This window comes from Malurus melanocephalus, unplaced genomic scaffold (assembly GCF_030028575.1).
Source record: "Malurus melanocephalus ecotype Western Australia unplaced genomic scaffold, MMel_1.1 scaffold_131, whole genome shotgun sequence".
In the NCBI taxonomy this organism is placed as follows: Eukaryota; Metazoa; Chordata; class Aves; order Passeriformes; family Maluridae; genus Malurus; species Malurus melanocephalus.
In genome coordinates, this window is record NW_026623363.1 from 613,828 (window position 1) to 637,743 (window position 23,916).

The 23,916-nt window shown below is 39.2% G+C and overlaps 1 protein-coding gene across 3 annotated transcripts in view; it reads left to right on the forward strand.

Moving 5' to 3' along the window:
• The first annotated feature begins 4,448 nt into the window (after window positions 1–4,448).
• The window catches only part of SEC24B (SEC24 homolog B, COPII coat complex component), a 48,878-nt gene continuing 29,410 nt past the window's right edge, over window positions 4,449–23,916 (forward strand). For 2 of the 3 annotated variants that reach the window (XM_057370713.1, XM_057370715.1), the window contains exons 1-3: window positions 4,449–4,727; window positions 10,021–10,722; window positions 19,105–19,290. In XM_057370713.1, the coding sequence (XP_057226696.1) occupies window positions 4,604–4,727; window positions 10,021–10,722; window positions 19,105–19,290 (1,012 nt within the window). In that variant the 5' untranslated portion in view covers window positions 4,449–4,603. Of the gene's footprint in view, window positions 4,728–4,913; window positions 5,231–10,020; window positions 10,723–19,104; window positions 19,291–23,916 lie in introns of those variants that run through there. The other variant, XM_057370714.1, reaches the window with a different exon arrangement.

A 23,916-nucleotide genomic window follows, 5' to 3' on the forward strand; every position in this document is an offset into this window, starting at 1 on the left:
GAAAAAAATAGGAAGGAGAAGGAACAAAACCCTCACAAAAATTAAGCACAGTTCAATCTTGCGCACCCAGACAGAATACATGACAATGCTTCAGGCAGACAAACAGAAGTCCTGCTCAGGGYTGAAACACAAAACTCTTCTGGAGTTATCTGGATAACTTAAAAAATAAACTATACAGCAAGTAAATCTGTACATGTGTAAGAAAACTGAGCAGCATCACAACTGACATCTTGTTCTCTGCTATGTTTCAGAAGATTGAAATATTTTTATTTTAAGTGGAGCATGACTACCCTGGGGCCTCTTCTACTAATTAGCCAGATGTAAATGAAGTATAGCATAGATTTCACCCGGCGGATGCAGGGATTTATCCTTCAGCCAGATGCAGAGGTCACCCAAGCAGAGACACACTTCACAGTGACATCAAGAGTCTTGATTTGCCTTTCTCATTCTGGAAAGCAATCACACTGCAGTGACTGGAGGCAGCTTACGTAAATACAGTGATGTTAACGCAATTGGAGACACTTATTGTGAAAATGTGAAGCCTTGTACTGAAGTGTCCCYATTGCTGTTAGAAATACAGAACAATAATTAGAAATTTATCAGTGAGATARAGTGACCTACAGTCATATTGTTTTGATGGACCTAATTTTGTCATTCTCCTTCTGAAGTGTGTGACAAAGTGGAAGAAAGTTGGCTTAGTTATGCTAAAGCTCAAAATTATTTCTAACTCAATTTATAATGATTTGTCCCCAGGTCCTCCTCCTCATAAATGTTTTTTTTCTAGGTTTGGACATTTAATGCCTCATTTACCAGGTTATGGTAACAAGATGCATTTTCACATTTAKTCTGCAAACCCAAATGGCAGAGGGGGTTTGTGTGTCATTGTTTGCTCCACCAAAGGTCAAAATAAATCTATTGGTAATTAAGTYTCATGAACTGGCCAAAGAATTTATTACTCCTGTTGCTAGACTAGATGGAAGGAATGGCATAGGTGAGACAGCTCCTGTGTTATTTGTTGCACGGTAGCATAAAAAGCCAACATTAATACTMATTTCTTGCTAATGCTTTCAGATTCACTATAAATGATAAAAACAAAATTAATGGGTTTCAGTTTATGGTGAATTTCCATTAGGAGACTCTGTTCTAGCTGCCAGCTCACCTGGATTTCCTAGGAATTAATGGGTTTAACCCATTAACAATGTCACTGTTGTTTGTAGGAAATAATTGATTAAGCCATGTAAAAGAATTYAAAAAATGTGAAGATTCCCAGTTGCATCATCTTCCTTTTAGCACTGTGATCTATAACTACTTCCATTTGATCACAAATTGATGTGTAATTTTCAAAGATTGTGATATAGGATATATTTATGGTTGCACAGTACTAGGAGTTAGAGAAATGAGATTTTGGAAAGGAAAAATCTTTGTCAAACCACAGATTCATATGCACTGCATGTGGTGACAAAATATAGTTGTAGTACAAGGAAGCAGTTACACACCTTCTAGAACAACCCTGAGAATGAAAAAACAATTCAACTGGTTGTCCATATTTCTGAATTATTTTGCTTTCATGCATTCATTTCTTACAAGTACTTTGTGTGGGACAGAGTATGAGTTACAAGGAAGGAAGGACAACTTGACCAGAGAATWTGTTAACCCTGAGAAAAAATTACAGCACAGGAAAGGACTTCCAGTGGTCACTTGCAGCAAACCTGGTTGACAGGCTGATTATCAAAATGTTTGTGCAAGCTCTGCTTTGAGTCCTTCAATTAGGGAATGTTACACCATTCCCATGCCACTTAGTCCTTTAGTACATTAAGATAACGTTTATTTCTTAATAGCTCACCTGAATCTTGCTGCATTTTGAACCCGTTATTTCTTACCCAAGATTATGTCATGAAGAAGAAACTATTTCTTTCAGATATGGATCTGCAATCTATCAAAGGCCCAATGGAGGCCTGCACAAGACACCTCTGCATAGACTGATAGGGTGTGAAGGTTGAGAAATGTTCCAATACAGTCAGTTCCTGCAGTATTTAAAGATGCTTTCAGAGCTTTGTAATAACTGTAACAATCAGAGCTGGGCCATATGCTGAGCATACAGGCAAAGTAATCAAAATGGTATTTGAGAATAGATATGCATAATAACCAGCAGGAAGAACAGTACACAAACAGGGAAGGGACTGATCCAATGTATGCAACAAGTAAAGATGACTCAGTGTTGTTGGATTTAGTACTGACAATACAATTACCAGTATATTATTGTGCTTTCTACTTTTTTTGAATAATTAATTAAATAACCTGAGCAATTAATTCAGTCTTGAATAGTATCTGAGTGAATGTCAGATGATAGATAGGTGATAGATACAGAAAACAGGGAAAATTAATATGGTTTAATGTATGATTGACCATGGAAAGTGTTAAATTGAACAGAAATCCTTTGTCAATGGCATCCAACAGGGAAATTGTGCTGGTTTTGGTCGGGATAAAATTAATTTCCTTCATAGTAGCAGGTAATAGCTATGTTTTAGATTTGTACTGGAAATGGTGTTGATAAAACAGGGACATTTTCATTACTTCTGAGCAGTGCTTACACAGTGTCAGGGCCTTTCCTGCCTYTCACATCACCCCACCAGTGAGGGGTCTCATCCATCAGTGAGGGGTCTGGGTGTGTACATGAATTTGGGAGGGGACACAACTGGGACAGCAGAACCCAACTGACCCAAGGGATACTCCACACCATGTGGCAGTGTGCCCAGAATATAGAGATGGGTAGCAGAGAAGAAGGAAGCAGGGGGGATAATCAGAGTGATAATGTTTGTCTTCCCAAATAACCATTACACATGACAGAGCCCTGCTTTCCTGGAGGTGGCTGAACACCTGTCTGCCCATTGGAAGGGGTGAAGGAATGCCTTGTTTTGCTTTGCTTGTGTACAGAGCTTTTGCTTTACTGATTAAAAAGACTTTATCTCAACCCATGAGTTTTCTCACTTTTACAATTCTGATTCTCTTCCCCATGGCACCTGGATGGGGTGGAGGGAGTGAGGGAGGGGCAGTGTGGTGCTCAGTTGCTGGTTGGGATTAAACCACAGCAGATACTCTCCAACATWTGCCTTCTGTTTAGAGAATATGTAGTATATATTCTGCACAGAGACTGAAGAGTCTTGCCTTATCTCACCTTGCCGTTCCTTGTGAAGGCCTGTGTCTATACATAGCATATATCCACACTGGAGACAGACAGAATACAGTGCACACTCCTAACACTGAAAGAAAAGCCTTGCCTCAGATTACCCCATCTCACTGAGGCTYTTCTGTCTGGTACAAGAATAATTACAGAACAAGAGTTTTCACCTCGCCTCACCTTGTGAGGCCTTTTCCCCTGTGCAGAACATAAACATTACCTTTGTATGTTCCAGGGTACGTACATACCTAAAATAGTATATATTATCTATCCAGACAAAAATGTCTCACTTAAGGCAAATGATGAGAGGTGTATGTATTGTACATGTACCTGTCTGTGCCCTGAAACAGGGACATGGAGCAGCCCCACAAAATTGGTCAGCTCGAAAGGGACAACAGTGGGCTCACTTGGTCCAACCTCCCTGCTCAAGCAGGGTTATCCTAGAGSACATGGCACACGATTGCATCCAGATGGTTCTTGAGTATCTCCTGACAGTCAAGTGAGGGAGACTCCACAACCTCTYTSGGCAATCTGTTCCAGTGCAGTAAAGAGTTGTTCCTCATGTTCWGGTGAAACTTCCTGTGCACCAGTTTCTGCCTGTTGCCTTGTGTCTCATTGTGTGGCACCACTGAGAAGAGTCTGGCTTCATCCTCTCGGCACCCCAACTTTAGATATTAATACACATTGATGAAATATCCTCTCGTTATTTCTTCTCTAGGCTTAACAAGCCAAGCTCCCTCAGCCATTCCTGACACAGGATGCTCCARTTCCTCAGTCATCATTGCTGCCCTCCACTGATCCCGCTCCAGGAACTCCCTGTCTCTCTTGTGCTGAGGAGCCCAGAATTAAACACAGGACTCCAGATGTGCCTCGCTATGATTGAGCAAAGGGGCAGGCTCACCCTCGAGCCTCTCTTCACCCTCCTCCGGCCTATCCCCAGAGTCACCAAGCGCGCTGGTCCGGGCCGGGCCGGGCCGGGCCGAGCCGAGCCGAGCCGAGCCGAGCCGAGCCGAGCCGAGCCGAGCCGAGCCGAGCCGAGCCGAGCCGAGCCGGGCTGTTTGTCTCGGCCACACGGCTCGCTCCCGCCAGGAGCGGGTGAGGTGCGCCCTTAGCGAACTGCTCAGCACGTCCTCCGTGCTCGGCCCGTTCCCCCCGCTCGGCCCATCCTCCCGGCTCGGCCCATCCTCCGTACCCGCGGCCGGGCGGGCAGTGCCGGGCGGGGCGCGGCCTCAGGGCGGAGCGGCCGCCGGGGGGCGCTGTGGGCGGCGGCGCTGGGCGCGCGCGGCGCTCGGGCCCTCCCGCGGCTCCCGACCCTCGCTCGGCGCCCGGCTGTGGATCGGGGCGGCGGCGGAGAAGGAGGAGCAGGAGCAGGAGGAAGAGGAGCTGGCGGGTGCGGGACGCAGTGAAGAAGTGCCCTGAGGAGCCATGTCCGCGCCCGCCGGGCTGCCGCCGCGACCCGCCGCCRCTGCCGCCGCGTTTTCCCCGGGCGGGCCCGGCAGCTCCCTGGAGGCCGCGGCCCCTGCGAGCGGCGCGCCGCGCTGCCAGAACGGTGAGGGGCCTGAGCGGGGCCGGGCCGGCGGGGAAAGACCGCCCGCGGGGTCCCCGGGACGAGCTTGGCCGCTCCCGTGGGGAGTGAGGCCCCTGTGGATGCCGGGGGCCTGCACGCTCTTCCTTCCTCCCGGGGGGGCGGGCGTGGGCCCGGCGGATCCGGCACGTAGCGAAGCTATGGCTGAAAAGCAGCAGGAGCCGCCGGAGCCGCCCGGGGAAGATGTGGGCCTCGGCGGCTGCGTGCCGAGAGAACTTGAGAAGGGGCAGCTTCTTGTCGCTTCGCTAAAGGGGCGAGGGAGGGGGGSATATCCGCTCCTTTCTTCCTCGCGGGTTTGGATCTGCCCGATGTTGTGGTGCCTGTTCTGTGGCGTTTCAGCAAGACTCTGGAGGCCGAGGCACCTCCAGGCCGCGACGTTTGCTGTCGTGCGTGAGAATAGGCAGAAAATCATGTRTTGTGGGCGAGAGTAGTCACTTTGTAGCTGTGTATGAACTTAAAAGTAGTAGGTGAGTAGGCGTTCGCACAACTGGATCTCAGGATTCGCGTTGAACAGCACTGGACCAGGGAAATGTGGGTCACYGAAAAACGAAGGCAGGATAGTTTAAAGTCACGAAATACTGACTTCCATTTCAGGTGGAGAGGTAGTGAGACTGACTGTACTATGAATGAAAGTAATGAGTGTACACTTCCGCGTTTTTAAATTGGTGCGCTATAAAATTGGTACTTTATTGACACACTATGTTAACTCTTCAAAATCCCTATATAATCATCTGCTACRTGTAATGTTGGTTTGGTGTCTAAATTTGACCTCTTAATTGCATAGAGTTCTAGGTCATACTGTTAAATCTTTTGTAGTCAGGCCTTTTTTCTGCACAGGTGTGTTTTCTGAACAGATCAGTATGCAGGATAAGGACCTACAAAATTTTTTCTTGTGAATTGTGACTTTTTCTCATGTCCAAAAGGGTAGTAAAGTGCTAAGCACTTAAATGCCTATAAAGTAGGTGTTGAGGCACTCATTGAAGAAAATGAAGGTAATTAAACAGTAGATTTTAAGAAGATACTAATGCCTCGGTTGTGTCCAAACTGGTATTGTAATGCTGGGGTTTGTAAAAATTGCTCAGAAAATGCCAGTTTTAATCAAAAATCATGCCATTATCAGTGCCACAGCGTGAGTAACCAGGAGATGTGTCTTACGGACACAAAAACTGACATTGTAACCACTATTTATGGTCTTATCTGAATGAAATAGTAATTTTAAAGAGGCATTATTACTGTTCRTTGTTTAATTAAGTAGCTCCATGCTGCTGCTAATGTTGTTAAAAGCAGCTTGTGTAAAACCAAGGCATAGACCATTTATTTTCTGCAAGACACTCTTTAATTCCAGTAAATTTATACAGTGTTCAATAACAGACTTTAATTTTTATTGCATAACTTTGATTTYTGTGTTCCTTTGGATGTCTTTGATTACTTTAGCCAATAGCTCTGAATTTTTCATTTTGTGACATTTAGCAATAGCATTCCAAAATTTTTTAGATTGGTCTATATCTTCACCTATCTCGTGAAGTTATAACACAGGATTTGAAGTTTTGTGGGTTTTTTAATGGAAATAGGAGGGGAAGTAGAGGAGAATAGCAACAGAAAAAGACTAGTGGAAATTTCTGTTCTATCTAATAGAAACTAAATTTCACAAAGAGGATTGTCACGGCTTTTAAAATTTAATTTTATGTCATTGTAGTGGAGTCTAAGATRTTGAAGTGAATTGAGCTATTTCTGTATTGGTTGAAAGAAGACACGACTGAAGACATGAGTGTATTTTTTCAGATGTTTGCAGTGCTCTGTGTTTTGATAAAATGTGAATCTTTCAGGTAAAATTTTGTAGTTGTGATCTGATGAAAGAGGGTCTACTTTTTGCAGAAAGCAAGCAACCAGTTGTACTTATGGTGATATTAAAAAGGATGTTCAGCTTTATTATTAGTAAGTTTTTCCTGGTTCAATGACTAAGTCCATTTGAGATCCTTGGAAACCTTAGTTTACCTTAGGGGTGATTGTTTTGTTGGGTTTTTTAAAGTAACTTCTTGTGTGTATGGTATTATTTTCTTCCTTCTCTCTTACAAGTTTGAGAAGCTTTTTTTGTTATAGCCTTACAAGTGGCTTTATATCTTAGTGCAAAAATCACCTGTATCCTAATTTCAGCATAACAAAATGGTTCTTGTTGAATCAGTACTGAAAGATTATGTATTTCTTCAGTAGTGATGGAGGACTTCAGAGCTAACAATTTAATGTATTGAAATAGAGTACTGAGAGGATAATTGTATTGAATTTCCGTGACTCTTTAGAAGAGTTTTATCTAGTGCTGTCAACAGCTGGTTTGTAAGGCTGCCCTTGGTGTCTCTACTGGCATTTTGGAAGTAAAATGTTCATTATTGCATTATTTAGCCTTGTTTTTCATCCCTCCTCAGACTTTGGAACTTTGGATAGTTTCAGTCAATTTGGTGGAGAATAGAGATGTGAAAGATGGGGAAACCCCTGAATATTTTGTGAAAATGGGAAGCTGTGTGAATGAAGGAGGAGGYATCAATTCTGTGACTGAGCTGTTGTGAGAGCTCGGCAGTGAGCTGGTTTGTTTGCCAGCAGTAAACAAGGGACAGTGGGGCTGCTCCCTCCTCATGGAGTAATGGACAAGTGAGGAAGCTGTGGGAATCTTTTCTGGAAGTGGGTAAAGGTCTGTTAGAAGTTTTGGAAAACTCACAAGTGGTTTTGGATAGAAAGGAAGTTAGGTGTTGTAGCATCCATAGACTCCATATAGGATACRTGGCAGATGGCTAAATTATGCAGCTGAGGGAATGTGTGGACATAAAAACCAAAGAAGACATTCATAAACAAAGCTTTACTACTTCACACAGTGGTATAGCCACAGCACTGCTGCTTTTTTTGCTGGGAATTTGGTTTTTTTTGTGTGGTGGCTCCCCCCTCCCTTAAAAAGCATTAGGATTTTGGGGTTCACATGTTGATGTCTGTGTAATTACACATTATTACATTATATAAAGTATTAATTTGTCCATAGAAGGAGAGGTTCACTGCTTTCATTATAGAGATGATGTTTTAGAAATACACCTTCTGTGTGCAGCTGAAGTTTTCAGCTCCTTTCATGGAATTTTTTGAGATATTCGTCAGTGTTGTGGAAGAAAGATAGTACCTGAGACTTCAAGACAGATTGTACAATTAACCAGGTTTCAAAATGACACTCAAGATGTAGTCTGATTTCCACTGTTGAAAACTGTCCACTTAGCTAGTTGCTATTAGAAACTTCAGTCTCTAATTGCCGTACAAAAATTACTTTCTACACACATTCTTTGTAATCAARTGGACAAAAAACTCACTTCAGATAATGCGAATAATCTTTCATCTGCAATTGTAAGACTGCAGTTAGAAATCAAAAAAAAATCTTCAGATATTGTCTCAGTGAGGTTTTCATGTGTGTATTTATAGATGTTTCTGCTTTAAAATGTGAATTTAAAAGAACTCTGCATTCTACAATTTAGAGACTGATATCTTGTATTGGTAATTTAATCACTATGGTGTGTGTTTTTAAACAAGAACTAGATGCTGGAGGACTTTGCTGTAGATGATTTGATATGCAACCTTTTATTTAGACCAGTTTCTAAATTACACCTGATCAGCTGTTAAATCTGCATTTATTAGTAGAACGGATGCACAGACTTCTCAGATAAAACRTCTTTTCTTGCCACCTTAAGTGACATAGCTGCTTAAAGCAATAAGCCTTGACATAAGTAAGTTATTGGTATATTTTTGGGTTTGCTTTTTCAGACTTGAAAAAGCAGGTCAAAAGTTTGGCAAAGTTCATGTAGCTKTTAATAACTTGCTAACTCAGAATCATTATCCTTTAAAGCAGAAAGTACTACAGAGCTCTTTGAAGCAACTCCCATTATTTAAGGAAAAGGTGAATCAGAAGTATAGTTACATGTTTTCCTCAAAACTCGAATATAATTTTTTTAAGCTCTTTATGCTTTTCACCCAAGTACCTCTCTGTCTTTTGACGCAGCAGTCCAAGTTACTGTTCTGCATTTTTTATCTCCTTTTTCTTTTGCTCAAGTTCCTGTCAGTTATCAAAGGGCACTTTTAATTTTATCAGAAAGCAATTTTGGACACTATGTTCCTTGCTTATAGGGATCTGTTCGTTACTTTGAGAACAGTGATTTTTCAGAATTTCAAAGCAAGAGAATTAATGCTTAGGCTTTGTAATCATGGTAAAATATAAGCAGGGGAATCAACTATTCATTATTACCTCAGCTACCATTTAATTTGAGTGGCACAGTGCTGTGTTTGTGTTTTTATTGACCAAGGAGGGGGAAACAAGAGCATAGTCATTCTGTGTGACGTAAGCAATAGGGTATRATAATTTAAAGAAAGTGAGTTATCCAGACAAAAGTGTCTGTGAATCACTAAAAATAAAAATAGGGTTAAGGAAAAGAATGTGAGGGAGAGCTTCCAGATTTCCCATTGCGTAGTTGGTGCTGAGAGAATCAGTTCGGTTTCTAACAAGCAAGCACTTGTTTGGCCCTTGCTGGGCCAGTATGTAATTAACCTCTAATGTTGCAGAGCAGTTGCAGTGATAAGAGAAGTCGGTTTCTCTGATAYCAACATCTTTTACACCTGATGTAAGCATCTGGCAATAAATGAAAATATTGCCTTGTCAAATACTCTGTAGTYTCATGAAAACCTCAGTTTTCCTGAAAGCATGATACATAAGAACATAGAAGACAAATATAACTGCCCTGCAACTCTTTATCTTGGTCACTATATTGAAGGCTTGTAAAGAATGCCTGAATTGTTATGTATTGGCATACTAATTTGACTGCAGTTTTTCAGTTTCTGTATTCAGGCCGTTGCTGTAATGCAAACTCTTGTGTTCAATCACTTGGAAACATCAGTTTGGTGCTTACTGTTGTTCTCTATTTTTTTTAAGTATTAGCCTCCTAAAACTCTTAAAAATGTTCTAAATACAAACAAGAGACAGACAATCTTGGCATGGAAACTTCTTTCAAGAATGGAAGCAATTAATTTTTCTGCTTCTGTGTGTGTTTGAATATTACTTGAAATACTGTATTTGYGTGTATTATACTTGGTTTATTCTCTCTCTGCTGATGCGAATCAAACTCAAAAATAGTGACAGAAAAGAGGAAAAAAGCAATTGTTTGTTAGTTCAAGGACAGAGTCCATTTGCACTACTAGCAGATGCATCTTTAATATATGTAAYGTTTTCTCTTCATTTCAGGTCCTATGCAGAGTCAGATGCAGTTCTCCGCTGGCTATGGCTCACATCTTCCAAACTACAGTGCGCCTTCAGGACACTATTCCCAAGTGCCCCATAAAGCTGCTGCTTCACATCTGGATAATCAGTACAGAGCCAGTTACTACCCTAATTACTATTCAGCACCAGCACAAAATGTTATGACATCTGTGGGTAGCAATGTGTTGAATGCACAGGAATCACAGCAATTGTACAACAACACTCCCCATACAGGGGGATCCAGTGACAGACCTGTTCAAGGAGCAATATCATCTGCATCTTACTTGCATATGAGTGCTCAGCAGTCATATTCAGCATTTGATAATCACTACAGCACTTCTGTCAGCTCTTCAGTTGCATCTCAGGGATTTCCCCTTAATTCTGATCACTACGCCATGCCCATGGTTTCTGGTGCCATGTATCCYAATGTCTCGTACCCTGCTGTGGCTGCTGGCGGTGTGTATGGGCAGACATTTACCTCTCAGAATTTACCTGCTGTTGGRCAGCTCAAAGAGACAAATGCGTTTTCTAGCCAGAGTACATCAGTACCTCATTCCCTTCAACAGCACGTTCCCGTGGGACATAATAAAACATTACCAACTGTTTCATCTGCTCAGTCTGTGCAAGATAAACTCAGCAGGAATCTCACTGGATCAGTTGCTAAAGTAAACAACCAAATAAATGCAGGTATGGTATTACTTGAAAGATTGTGAACTTACAGATTTGTCTGGGAAACATAAGTAATCATGTCTTCTTGGCTTATACTTGTTTACTGCGTGGAATTCTGTAGTGTAATTTTGAATTCTGTCACTCATTCTTGTAGCTTTTCTAATTTGGTTATAACAGTCCTCACAATAGCAGCTACTTGTTTCTTTTGAGAGATACAGAAAAATGCACTAYTTAGGGGATGGTTTTAGTTTACTGGTGCTTTTTCATGTAAGTGGCCTCAGAAGGGAGTTTTTTTCATGCAATTCTGAAAAAAATGTGTAAATTTCTGAAATATGTCTGTTAGCCACAAAGATACTTTTTATTTTCTGGTTAGAGAACTTTTCTAAGTCATAGTTTGAGTTGTTTCTTTAATTTTGCCTTACTGACACTGTGAGAGACTGAAATGTTWATGGTAATGACTCAAAACAGTCAGCCATTTGTGGAGGGAGCAGGGTGCTTTGCTGAGGTCAGGTTTGCACAYTTTCCCCAGGAGGAGGAGAGTTTTTGGGGATGTGGTRTGTGATGGMAAGGCCTTCAATCCGCATAAGACAGAAAGGGTGAACAGCCACCAACAGAGGCTACAAGCTGGCTTTTGAGCCAGATAAGAAGTAGACTCTGTGGAGGCGGGATGGTACTTTCTGTTATGYCAATTGTCCTTGCTTACACAACTGTCACACTTAGGCCAGAGAGTCTTTATCCCTTCTGATGGGGCATAACTGGCTCAACTGCACTAATGTGAGAGGCAACTTCATGCCTTAGAAGGGGTCAAAAGCCTTCAAGCCCCCCCCCSGGGGGCCTTAGACTCATTTCTGAGGCCTTCTCCTAAAGGAGGGAGTATGATCAACAGTGTTGCAAAAGACAGTGTAAAACTCCCYTGCTGCATCCAAGGGAAAGTGCTTGGACATTCCCATRTATAACTGAACAWYATTATCCCGTTGAGCTCTCTTGTGTGGGACCACCACCACCAAGAAGACTAGAAGAAGAGGACCAGCAGGACACTGYCTGGATACCCAGGTGATGATATCTTTCTGTTTATCAAACACACATAGTTTATATATGTTCTTTTTCTGAGTTCAATAYAGGTAGCCTGTCTACTTCAGTGAAAAATGGTAGAATTTTGTCCTATTTGGGTGGTGTGAGACACCTCGTGRTATGAGTCTGTTGTTGTCCCATGCCTGGTGTCAAGCTGACTTGTGGCTGCCCTCTGCCCATGGCATTCGCTGAACTTCATTGTGAGTTAAAGTGATAAACCAGCACGTGTTTTACTCACAAATGCATGTACATGTGTACACAAGGTGTGGAGCGCTCAGGAGGCCAGGGCCTGAGCTGTCTTCCCCTGCCTCGACTTGGAGAAACTCAGGGCGCTCAGAAGTTCAAAGTTTCTGTGGTACCATTTCCCTCACGCTCCATGGGGAAAACTCACATGTATAATGTCTGCCACATTTGCAAAAATGTAGAGTAGCAACAACTGAGGCAYGGACTCACTTTGGCATGTGAAGACCTCTATTGTGCAGTAGTAAATTCCTTACATATAGTAAATTAACCTGGAAGTAAATCTACCCTACAACACACTCCAGTCAATTATCTTGTCTCAGAATATTGCCTTTTATGCTACTAGGTAARCAATACCTTTTATAGTAACAAGCAGTGTTCTTTTAGTCTTGCACTAACTGATGGTTACAAACTTTTCTTGTCGSCTACCTACTTCACTCGTGACCAGTTGTGTTTACTAATTCCAAGGCTTSTTCTGCACCAAGGACAGAAGATAGGCCTGACTTTCAAGGTCTGTTGTTCTGCTGTTACCACTACCAATATTCTGTAACCCTACGTAGAGTGTGTAAAGTTCACTTTTTCTATGGTAATCTCTCCTGAAGATGTGTCAGTACACTTGCATTACACAGTCACATCCACCACAAAAGCTTGGATTTCCTTCACAAAAATTAAGTTTGGTTTGTATAACTCATTCCTGTCATCTCTTATATGTGGTTCCTGAAACACTGTCCAATCTTGCTTTTTAGCTTCCTTTGATAACATTTCACATATGTAATTGTGCCTTTTAATTCTTGCATCCTGCTCAATTGGGCAGTTCCCAGTAGTATGGGARCATGTTTCATTCTCAGCCTGGCAGTGCCTGGAGGATTTGAGGTATTTTTCTTATYTACCTCTTGCCAGGTACTACTCTCTGGATGGGTCTTAGTTTGTCATTTGTCATTCTCTTCCCTCCCCTCCCCTCTCATTTTATTCTCTCTCACTACTTCACGTTTATTTTTAAATAAAATTCATACTGTTGACTTCGGCATATAGTATCATTTGCACCTTAATTCAGGCAGAGGCATCTCTTTAATAATCATAATAATTGGGTCTTAATTAACACATGTGTTTTCTCATGAAGTTCAGGAAAAAGTTGGAACCCTACATGGGTTTGGAGTCAATTGGGTTTTTTTAATCGATATTTTTGATAAGCGTTTGAAAGAGTTAGGAAGCTGTAGCTGATTTTTGTAAACAACAACTTGGTAGTTTTAGTATGGCTGTAGCTGTAAAGTTGTGAAGGTGYCAGTTGAGGGCAAGTACATTCATTCCTCACTAGTACTTGCAGCTTCTGTTTCATAGGAAAGCGGAGTACCAGTTCATGGGGTTGGTAGGAAGCAGGGAAGAGATTGGGGATGTGGGAGTACGTTCACATTGAAACATGCTCCTCTGCAAATGAGAAAACAATGGTCTGTGCAGGAAGATTCTGATTTTCTTTCTAAACTGGGAATTTTCTGACTTCATGCAGTTTTGACTTGTAAGCACTGCCAGACTACAGCTTGCTTTCTCTAGCAAAGACAGATATTAGGTAACTGAAGGTTTCTTTTTTAATGCTAGATGTTTCAGATTTTAGTGTAACACTGAAACTCTTTCAGGAGTCCTTGTAGTTTAGATTTTCTAAGACGAAGGACTTAAAAAGAATATGGCTGTTTGGGAAAAGCAGTTAAGCTTAAATGAAGCTCATCTGAGCCACAGTTTGAATTTAGTTTCAGTATAGTTCCCCCAGCTCCCWCAAGACTAGGATGTAGAGTGTCGTCATCAGCTCAGTTTTTATTACTTCAAATACTAGTAGATTTTAATTTTTGTGTCATTTTCTCCAGTATTTTAAAACCATGAAACAAAATATTGTTTAAAAAAGAAAAATAAGGAACTCCTTAAAAAGGTCCTGAAGTTACTGACACTTTGTGGTTGAGCTTAGAAATGAATTCTTTCATKAACTAGCTAAAAAAGTTGACTCTGTTAAGCACAAGAATATGCAGCTGGACTTGACAGAATGCAGGTATCATTCCAGTATAGTAAAATATGCAGAAGGCATAGAAAAACAACTTACTGTTTATTCAAACTTAGTATTTTATTTACAGGARTCTTTAATTTCAGGGCTTGTTAACTTTATCCCTGATGAGGTGTCTTGAAATGGTTCATAGCAGTTTTTTTTTTTTGTGATGAACCAGCTGTTTTAAAGGTGAAACAGTGGAACTGGCCAGATGGTGAAGTAGTTTTATTTCTGAGCCATTCAATGCTTGTCTTAAAGGGGTAATTGAGTTAGTACATGGCCTCAAGAAAAAGTAGTAATATTACACTTGAATTTCAAAGAAATAATGATAAAATTGGCTGTGGTAATGCTGTGTCATGGATACTCACTTTGCAGTTATAAAAATAAACACTGATCCACTGTTTCTGTTACGCTTGGTTAATAGTGCAGTCCTTGGTTGGTTTGCCAGACTTTAGGCATCAATAGGTAAACCACATTCAGACCCTTTCTGGGCATGTGAAGCTGCTCATAGAAGCATGCCCGGTGCTTCATTGCAGAGTGGGCAGGTTTCTGGAAGTGAATTATCTGGAAAATAGTATTTTTCTCTTCCTTCTAAATCCTSGTTCAACCTCGGCACACAAATGATGCTGTATTTGCTGACTAGGAAAATCAGATAAAGGCAGCAACTGATACCAAGGCTGAAGGAAGAGCTGGACAATTTTATTACTAAATCTTGAACACTTTAAATAATTTTTGATGTCTGGGACTAAAGAAACTGTCTCCAGTGATATCTGATTTCTTTTAATCTAGGTTTCAATACCTTTGGTTAAAATATATTAAAAATACAACTGCTGCAACACCTGGAAAGTAAAATATTTATGTAAATAATTGCAAATAAATGCATAGTAAAAAAAAAATTCAAAGTAACTATAATAATTGTTTGATCCTGGCTTTGCTTTTGAAATGCTGAGRTGTTTTCTAAATTTCCCAATGCAGTCTTACTGTTCTCAGATGGACTCATTTCATATATATTGTATTCTATTTGTTTTCAGCCTTTAAATGAGTGGATTTTGAAAATTATTTGCTAGTTCATGKACATCCGAGGAAAGTGTCTGACACAAGGAGCGTAAGGAAATAATGAAAGATCTGTTGGAAGGAAATTTTCTGAATGTTTCATCATCCCTGCTTTCTTCAGGAAGAAACAGTGATGGGAAACAGTTGCCATCTGGKCTGTGCATAGTTTTTAGCTAAAATACTTGAAAAAAAAATTAAATACGTGAAATTCATGAGTGTGTTTTCTGTGACTGGGTAAAGAAACTTGGATACAGTATCCTATTTGTCAGGGTGCCAATACGGCARTTTGCTGTTATTGCCCCTGTGCTGTGAAAGATGACCCTTACAATCTTTGAATTATAAATAAGCAAATTGCAGAAAGACKGTCAGGATGCTACCTGGTTTTAGTGTGTTTTTCAAAAGTGGTTTTGTACAGTCAACACTGAAAGYGATGATGAAAATGAAACCTTTATGTAGGAGAATGACGTGTGAATAAAAGCTGTGTGTTCAAACAAGATTTACTCAGGAAATTGTGCTGGTAAGCATTCTTCAGAAGTTATTTGATTTCTGAATTGTTTTCTACTTGAATCAAAAATGTTGTCACTACTGGACTTAAATTGGTTTATATGTATGGCCTTGCAAAGCKTCCAGCATGTTGAATTTACTAAGGTCAAACCCCTGAACTTCTCTATGTCATGTACTAAGGRCATAGAACTGCAACGAAGTAATTTCCTAAAACTTGAGCAACTCCTCTGAAATAGCTGGAGTCTTTTCAGCAAAGCTTGCTGAGATTTCACTAGAAAGAAAACAAATTTATTTTAAGAGGATTTTTTTTGGCTGGCAGTTGACTGCTCTTGATGAATAATAGCCAGGGAGAATAATTTTCTTTGCTTTAGGAAGTATAAATGAAGTAGAATATAGATACGTCTAATTGGAGATTTTTCTCCTTGGGAGCTTTAAACTAGTTTAACCCCTGAAAAATCACCCTCTTCTAGCTTTAAATTCTGTATTTCAGCACAACAGTATTGGTAAAAATCTGTCCAGAAGTGTTATGTAAATTACATACYTTGTATTATTTAAAGCTTTTTGTCTTTCTAGGTCAGTTTCTAGGTCTTTCTTTAATGTTTTTTCCAGCTTATTTCAGCTGAAAGTGGAGCACTGATTATTCTTGGTATTTTCTAAGTTAGCATGGATGTCTTCAAGGATGTCTCAACTTTACTGGACTCCTCCCTGAGGAGAGGGAGCTGGAGAACACCTGTGGATATGTGGCACGGGTTTCTTTGTGTACTGGTGTGGACAGTCTGCTTGAGCAGGAGACACTTTAATTTCATTATCTCATGCGTGTACCTCCCCTTATGTCAGACCAGGATGCAAAGTCCTTGCTGCCCCAGTTCCATGGGTATGTAGGCTATAATCCTGTAAATCTGCTAATAAAGGTGTGATTGGAAAAAGGAGSACTGCAGCCACTACTGACAGTCAGGGGCAAAGGATGCTGTTGAAAAACAAGCTGCAGGGAGGTGGTACCTCTCTCCTTAGAAACTGTGTTATGTTGGGTGCAGGAGGGTGTGTGGGGTTGTAAGGGGGGGAAATCAAAATCACACCTAGAGCAACTCAAGAAAGGTGATTCTTGCATCTCTTCTGACATTTTGATGAGATGCAGTGGTGTTATCTTTTAACTATGACTTCTAGGTTTCAAGCTAGAAATTGACAATTTCATAGTAATGTATAGGGAAAATGATGAATTACACTGCTAATTTGCCCARTTCTGCCGATTCTTTCTGTGACATGCCTTTTAGCTGTAGATCTTAATACTTGATCATTATTAGTGCAAGAGGTGTTCATGGATGAGAGGCATTAAAGGAAAACTTCAGTGCACATTAAAGGTGAGAGGAATGGAATGTGAAAACCAGAAAATACTGTGTCACTGAGAATGGAATGTGAAAACCAGAAAATACTGTGTCACTGAGAATGAGGTTTATATTTATTGCAGCCTGACAAAACTCTTGACTTTTCTTGACAGCAGTTGCTGGGAATATTATATAGCCTGATTGTATTTGTCCTGCATAAGTTGATGAGAAACTTGTGCTCTAAACTGATGTCTAGTCCAGCTTTGTCTTGGGCTAAAGTAAGCAATCCTAAAATGATCATTACTTATATGATGGAATGCAATCTTTTCATTGGCCAGAGGARCAAAACATGTGATAGCATTATTTCTCTAACTGTAGATTGTTTCATGTAATGATAGTTACTAACAATGTGTTTTAAATCTTAACTTTATCCAAGTGTTTCTTTGGTCTTGATTACTTAYGGCTTTCAAAACCTTTACAGAGTCACCAAATAAAGTTTAACATTTAATTTTGCAGGTTGGATTTTTGTGCAAAGAAAAAAATACATTTAATTTCTCAGACTTTAAAWTTTTTTCCAATGCTTTTATAGGATTTGTGTAATTTTGAAGGATATTTAATAACCTTTTGTTTGATAATAGATACTAGTACTTTGCGGGAAGGTATYACATCTTTGGTTAATCCAGGTGTAAATTGGTTTTGGCTTTGAGCATGTGACACAGACATTACAGCATTTAGCACYCTACAGCAGTGCTTGATGCTGGCAGCATTGCTACATTGACTTGAAATGTGGAAAATACTGTCACCCTACAAACAGCTCTGCTACAAAACCTTGGTAAGCACACAAATGTGGCGAAGACCTTCCCTTGTCATCTTGCATATCTTGCTTGAGGAAGCTGTAGCTCCTGTAATGAGAAAATTCCTGCTGATAGGTGCTGATGAGTCCTTAGGGAATCTGCAAGATGGTGTGCAGAAGCAAAGGTTATAGCAAGTACAGGGCAATAAAAAGATGCTCTGTATGTTCATTAGAAAAAGACATGATTTTGATAAGACTTGCGAGAAAGCTGTATKTATGCTCAACATTAGATTTGAAAATTGCAAAATATTTAAAAATTCCCTAAAGATAATAAAGATGTGTGCTGTTAATTTTGACTGTAAATAAGAAAAACTGATCATTTTAAGCCGCCTCTTCTTCTTCACCCTATAAAGGAAACCTCAACTTGCCCATAAAGTTTGCTGAGATATCACCTCCATTATGCAAGGAAAGTCAGGGACTGTGTGAACTACACAGATGTGTGTGCAGAGGAAGCAAAGTTAATATTACCTTTGCATCCTCTAGGAAATTCTGTAACATAAACAAGTACTCTACAAATGGTGCATTTTGTTTTTGCTTAATTTTTGTGTGTGTTGACTGAATATTTTTGGTAAAAAACCATTTCCATTCTCTTCTCTTTAACAGCTTGGTCTGTCAAGGTTTTTTTTTTATATAAATAATCATAAGACAGATATTCTCAATTTATATTCAGAGAATAACTCTTAGTTAAGAGCTAACTTAACTGAAGTTATGTTGTCCTTGTCTGATAGGAGTTTCAAGTGRCTATATCAAGTCTCTCAAAGCATTAATCTCACTTGTTTTTAAGCAGATTATATCTACTCCAGATGTCTAAAAAACATCAGAAGTTTTGTGGAATATGCAGGGTCRATTGAAACAGATTGCTTGGAATATGGGTCTCATAATTGAGTACCCAAATTGCGAAGTGACAGCAGTGTAAGGGAAGCATAATACTGGTCTACTGCACAAGGTTTCCTCCTGTGGGAGGAAGGCTGAGGGAGATCTGTTTCAGGTGSACTACATTCCACTTACCTGGGAAGAGTAATTTGTAAAAGCACAGAATCATGGGGATGTATCAAAAATAAGTTTCAGCTTAGTCTTGCTCTTACTACATCATGCTTTTGTTTTTTTGCTGTTGTCAGAGGAGTTTGTTCATTATAATGGAGTTTTAGCGCTATAAGYATTTAATTTTTTAATGCAACCAACCTTTCCATAGGTACTTGTTTAAAGGCATCTTTGAAGTATTGTATTGTTTTTTATAGTTACCGTGAAATCAAGTGTGATTGCTWGTGTTGTGTATTTGTCTGTGCAAGTACATACAAAGGGTTCCTGCTTTCTGCTGTCGTTTTCAGGTGGCGTTGATTCTTCACAGCCCGTGCACTCAGTGAGCCAGAATGTTCCGTTTACCAAGCCTGGAGTTGGAACATCTGCTTCCTCTGGTGTGATGTCGTCAGTAAGGTCACCTGCTCCAAGCCTGTCTTCACAGCCACCATCTTCACCATCTGTTACACAGTCACCAGAGCAGGCCCTGCAGGAAGGTACTAAAAGGGAATGGGAAGTTACCRTAGAGACTTCTGCTCTATTCCACACGCACACATGAATGCTGGAAGTTTTATTGCTGCTTTTCTGTGTTTGACTGGAGCACATCTCTTGCGTCTCATCAGGCTCCGTTAGTAGTGGTGTTTTATGTCATCTTGGTTCCAACTTCTCTTAGTGCTTGTGTTTGAGTTGCTTTGTCCATGTGTTGTCTTTGGCTTCTTCATCTTGTTGGCAGTCTTACATGTCACTTGCTCAAAAAACCCATTCTTTTAATACCCTTATTCTTCTGAAAAGCTGCTCACTAATTTCTTAAAAGAAGGTCTTAAAATTAGCTTTTTTAATTAGTCTGTATTGAAAAATGAAGTGTAAGCTAGAAATTTCCTATTTTGTTTGCAGAAACAGTGAGTCTGAATATTAACTTCAAACTGAYAAAATTGTTTTCTTATTGCCTAGCTCTAAGTGCCTGTTGAAAACTGCTGCAAGAATTCTTGTAGGAAAGTACAGTTTTTGTATTAGGTCCTTCCTATGCTGATGTTGGCAGCATCTTGACAAAGAATCAGTTGTCTCTTGAGCCTTCTTCAATTAAATTTAATTTTACACTGATGTTTTGCCCTGCCTCTTGATTGTTACATGTTTCTGTATCTAGTGTTCCAAATCTAATTGACGGCATGAWTTTTTTTTGCCACGTTTTCTTATAGCAATATCAGAATTTTGAAATCTTATGGATAAAGAACTCTGCGTGACTGGTGGAAATAGTCATTAATTTTGTCCAGAACAATGTGGTATCTCTAATGTTCAAAATAATTGTCAGCATGGGGGTGATTGTCACAGTGTATTTTTTATTCTTAAGTTACAAAATCCTTYGTTGTAAGTAACTGAATTACCCGTTTTCCTCCATTTCCTCCTTTTTCTGGTAGAATGRAGAATACAGGTTGTGCGTGATTCATTTCTATGTATCTTAGAGGCAAAAAAATAATTGTTCATTGCTATAAAGTCCTATGTACAGTATATAATTTTAAGGAAAATAAGTCAGTTTTTTGGAATTGCAACTCTTACACAGTTTTATAGTTGATTTAGTGCYAGATAGACTTTATATCATAGGTGTGCTTGCTGGAAAAAAAGTGTTTCTACTTTTTCCAAAGAAATTTCAAACCATGTTTTTAATGAGAAAAAGGATTTTAGCTGTTTAGCTATGATTGCCTTGATGTGCAATATGTATGTTCTGGAAATGATCCATGTGAAATGTGTGAACACCTGAAACAGCAGCTACAAATCAGTGTAGTGACTGCTGAACTCTTCCCTACATTCAAATGCTTCCACTAAGTGAAAGTCAGTGCAGTGAGTGAGCACACTTTAAAAGCAACAATATGTTGGCAGTATAAAGATAAGTTATCACGAGTTTGTATTGATCTGATTTTATCCATTTACGTGTCATCTCACGTGTAAGTTTCTGTGTTCAGATGATGGGTTCATGAGCACTGGAAGACTTCAAACTCTTCAGTAGATTCATTTGAGGAGTCTGAAATAAGTAATGTGCTCTTGCTTTTTTATCAACAACTTTTTATGAACAATTAAATGTGGTAACTTTATTTGTGGAAATAAACCTACTGAAAAAAGAGAACACGTGGGCTGAATGTTTGTCTCAGATAGAATTCCAGGTGTGTTTCCTATGGAGAGATTAGATGGAGAGAGAGATCTGATTTTTAAATGTTTTTTTAAATTGTAGGATACCATTGTCTACATTAAAGCATTTTGAATAAACAGTTTGAATTAATTTTTAAAGAGAAGTTAATTGGTTTAGACTTCTCTTAGGGTATTCCTGTAAAAACTAAAAAATTCTAACTGATTACTTGGCTATGTTCTAACAGGACAAAACCATTAAAATTTGTTAACGCCTGTTTAATCTTACATAACTATCTGTGCAAGTTCAGTGTGCTCTTTTTATTTTAAAGGCTTTCACAGAATGGGTGATTGAACTTCAAATACCTAAATAGTTGCTTTATTTCACAGGCAAATTAGTTGTTATCCCAGTTTATCTTTYGTGTCCTTCCACCTGCGTTTCTAGGTGTGTGTAAATGATAGTGGGATAAAGCCTTAGAGTGCAGTATTATTATATCACAGGTACACTGGTTGCAGTCAAAGAAATTTGTGATGTTTTAAAGTATGTGGTTGCATTGTAACCCAGATTTATGGAATAACCTGACTCAAGATAAATAATTATTTGAAAATTAGCTTTTGCCGTTTTCAGAGTGTGAGATTTTAACATCATCATCAAATTTGGAAAAGATAGTCAGGAGAACTGAGTTGTCACAATAGAAAACATGATTAGACACATTTGGAGCTGCTCTCTGCAGCCACTCAGTTCTGCCCTCAATTGCTTTCTCCCCTGTGTTGGCCTACTACAGTCATTGCTGGACAGTGAACTGGAACAGGAGACCTTCCCCACCCAAAAATGACTTTTTATATTATGCTAATTTTTAGCCAGATCTATTCTCAGGAGGCTTTTTTTTGTCTGGAAAGTTGTACTAGCACAACACAGGTGATTCTTAAAGGCAGAAATTTGTAGTACTGTTGGCAATGAAAACAAATGTATGCAAACTCATAAGGCTGGTAAGAATCAAACCAGTCCTGTCTTCACAGCATTCATAGTGACATAGTTCATGATTCCTAAGCTTGTATGTCACTAGTATATGTTTTTCAGTCTCTTTTCTTCGGTATTCTTTCAAAACACCTGGATCCTTAATGTATGTGACCAGTCACTGGAAAAGGGGGAGTTATAGCAGTAGAAGCTTGTTTTGGTTCTTTTTTTTTTAAGTAGTCCAAAGGCTTCAAAGAAACATTGATAGAATGACTAATTCAGTCCTTTTCTTTTATTTGCGCATGCTTGGAATTTTTACTTTGGCATGCATTTCCCAGGTAGATATCCTTTCTTTCTTCTTCCTATCCATGTCTTTGCACTCTCACATTGGGCACATCTACTTTTACTTTGGCTGTCGATGTTACTGTGCAGCTCTTCTTGTCATCCTGATTTTTTTTTTCACTTTTACGTGCATGTTAATTACTTTGAGGTGGATTTTTTTTTTCTCTTACACAGTAATTCAGTTGTTCTGTCTTATTCCTCAGTAGTTCTCCRAGGCCAGATAAAAGACTAAAGGATAGTCTGTTAGCTCTGGTCTGTTCTTGCACAGATAATGATTTTCTTGTGTTGTCCATATCAAGTGCATCTAGTAAACTTCATAAAATATGGGACTAGAAATTACTCAAATTAACCCTGTGTTTTAGTAGTTCGGAAAAACTGAAGCATTGTATCTATTCAGTTATGCTTGGGATGATTTTTCCTTCATTGTTTTTACTAAGTGAATTATGGAGARATTTGATTGGAATTGAACAAGTATTAATACACTAGATAAAGGAATATAAGGCCAGCCTTTTCTTGCAGTAATCTCTGTCTAAGAGTTCACCTTCTCAAGAATGTTGTTATATAATTTTGCTTTGTTTTTTTTTTTTTTTAATTCCAGTATTTGAGGAGATGCTCTTTACCTTGATTCTTTTGGGGTTTTTAAAGTGAAATTAAAGTGCTCCTCTTGGGTTCATTTGCTAAGCTTTGAAAAAGCCATGAAACTAACAGCATTTATAACCCATATTTTAAATCAAATACAGGTTGATATAGTTGATTGAAATAATGGATGGAGATAGTTACCATGAGTAGTTTCAGATCATGCATAACATAACACTTCTCTAGTGCTTTATAGTATTAAAATAAACAATGCTGCTCAATAGTGCCACAGTATTTCTACGAGGAGAAGAAAACCTTAACTCCTACAAATTTGAAGAGTTTTGAATAATTATTTTCTTGCCATAGCAATACATTAGGTTACTAAGAGAGAAACAGTGATCACTTGCATTTATTTCAGATGTCTGATTAAAAGCRTATTTAAAATCCTTGCTAACCCTGCTTTGTTACAAGAGAAATATAAGATTTGTTGCAGATGATTAAATTGCATCAATAACAAGTAATGTAGGAAATTAGTTTTAAGCCATTGCTGCATGCTTTACTCTGTTTTAAGATGGTATGTTGTGTTGCTTTTGTGTATTGTTCACATGTTTAGAGTAGATGTTGTAAAAGCAAACAAACATCAAATAAAATCTAATAGGTTGTGCTGTGGAGGTGACAGCAGTAACAGTTGTTGCATTGTCACCAGATACTGGAAGTGCATGATGTAATTACATGCTTATAAGCCCAAATTTAGGAACTTACGTAAACATAAGAGAAACTGAATTTTTGGGTTTACCTAACTTTAATTTCACTGATTGGTTAGGCTTTCTGTATGTGTGTTTGTACTGTCGCATGTGGCAACAGCAGTATATTTCATTCATTTCTGACAGAATTCCAGTATGAATTATTCTTGAAAGGGGCAGGTGTGCCAAGCACAAGTAGCAAAAGTTAATACTGAACATTTTCATAACATTTGAATTTATGTGGAAGTAATGCCTTGATTTCTGTGTATTAATTTATCGAAGTACTCCACTGGACAAACTAATATTAAAAAGATATGCAGGAGGTCYGTGTATGTTTAACTTCCTGATACACATGCACTTACACACATAAAAATAATTCTGCTAAC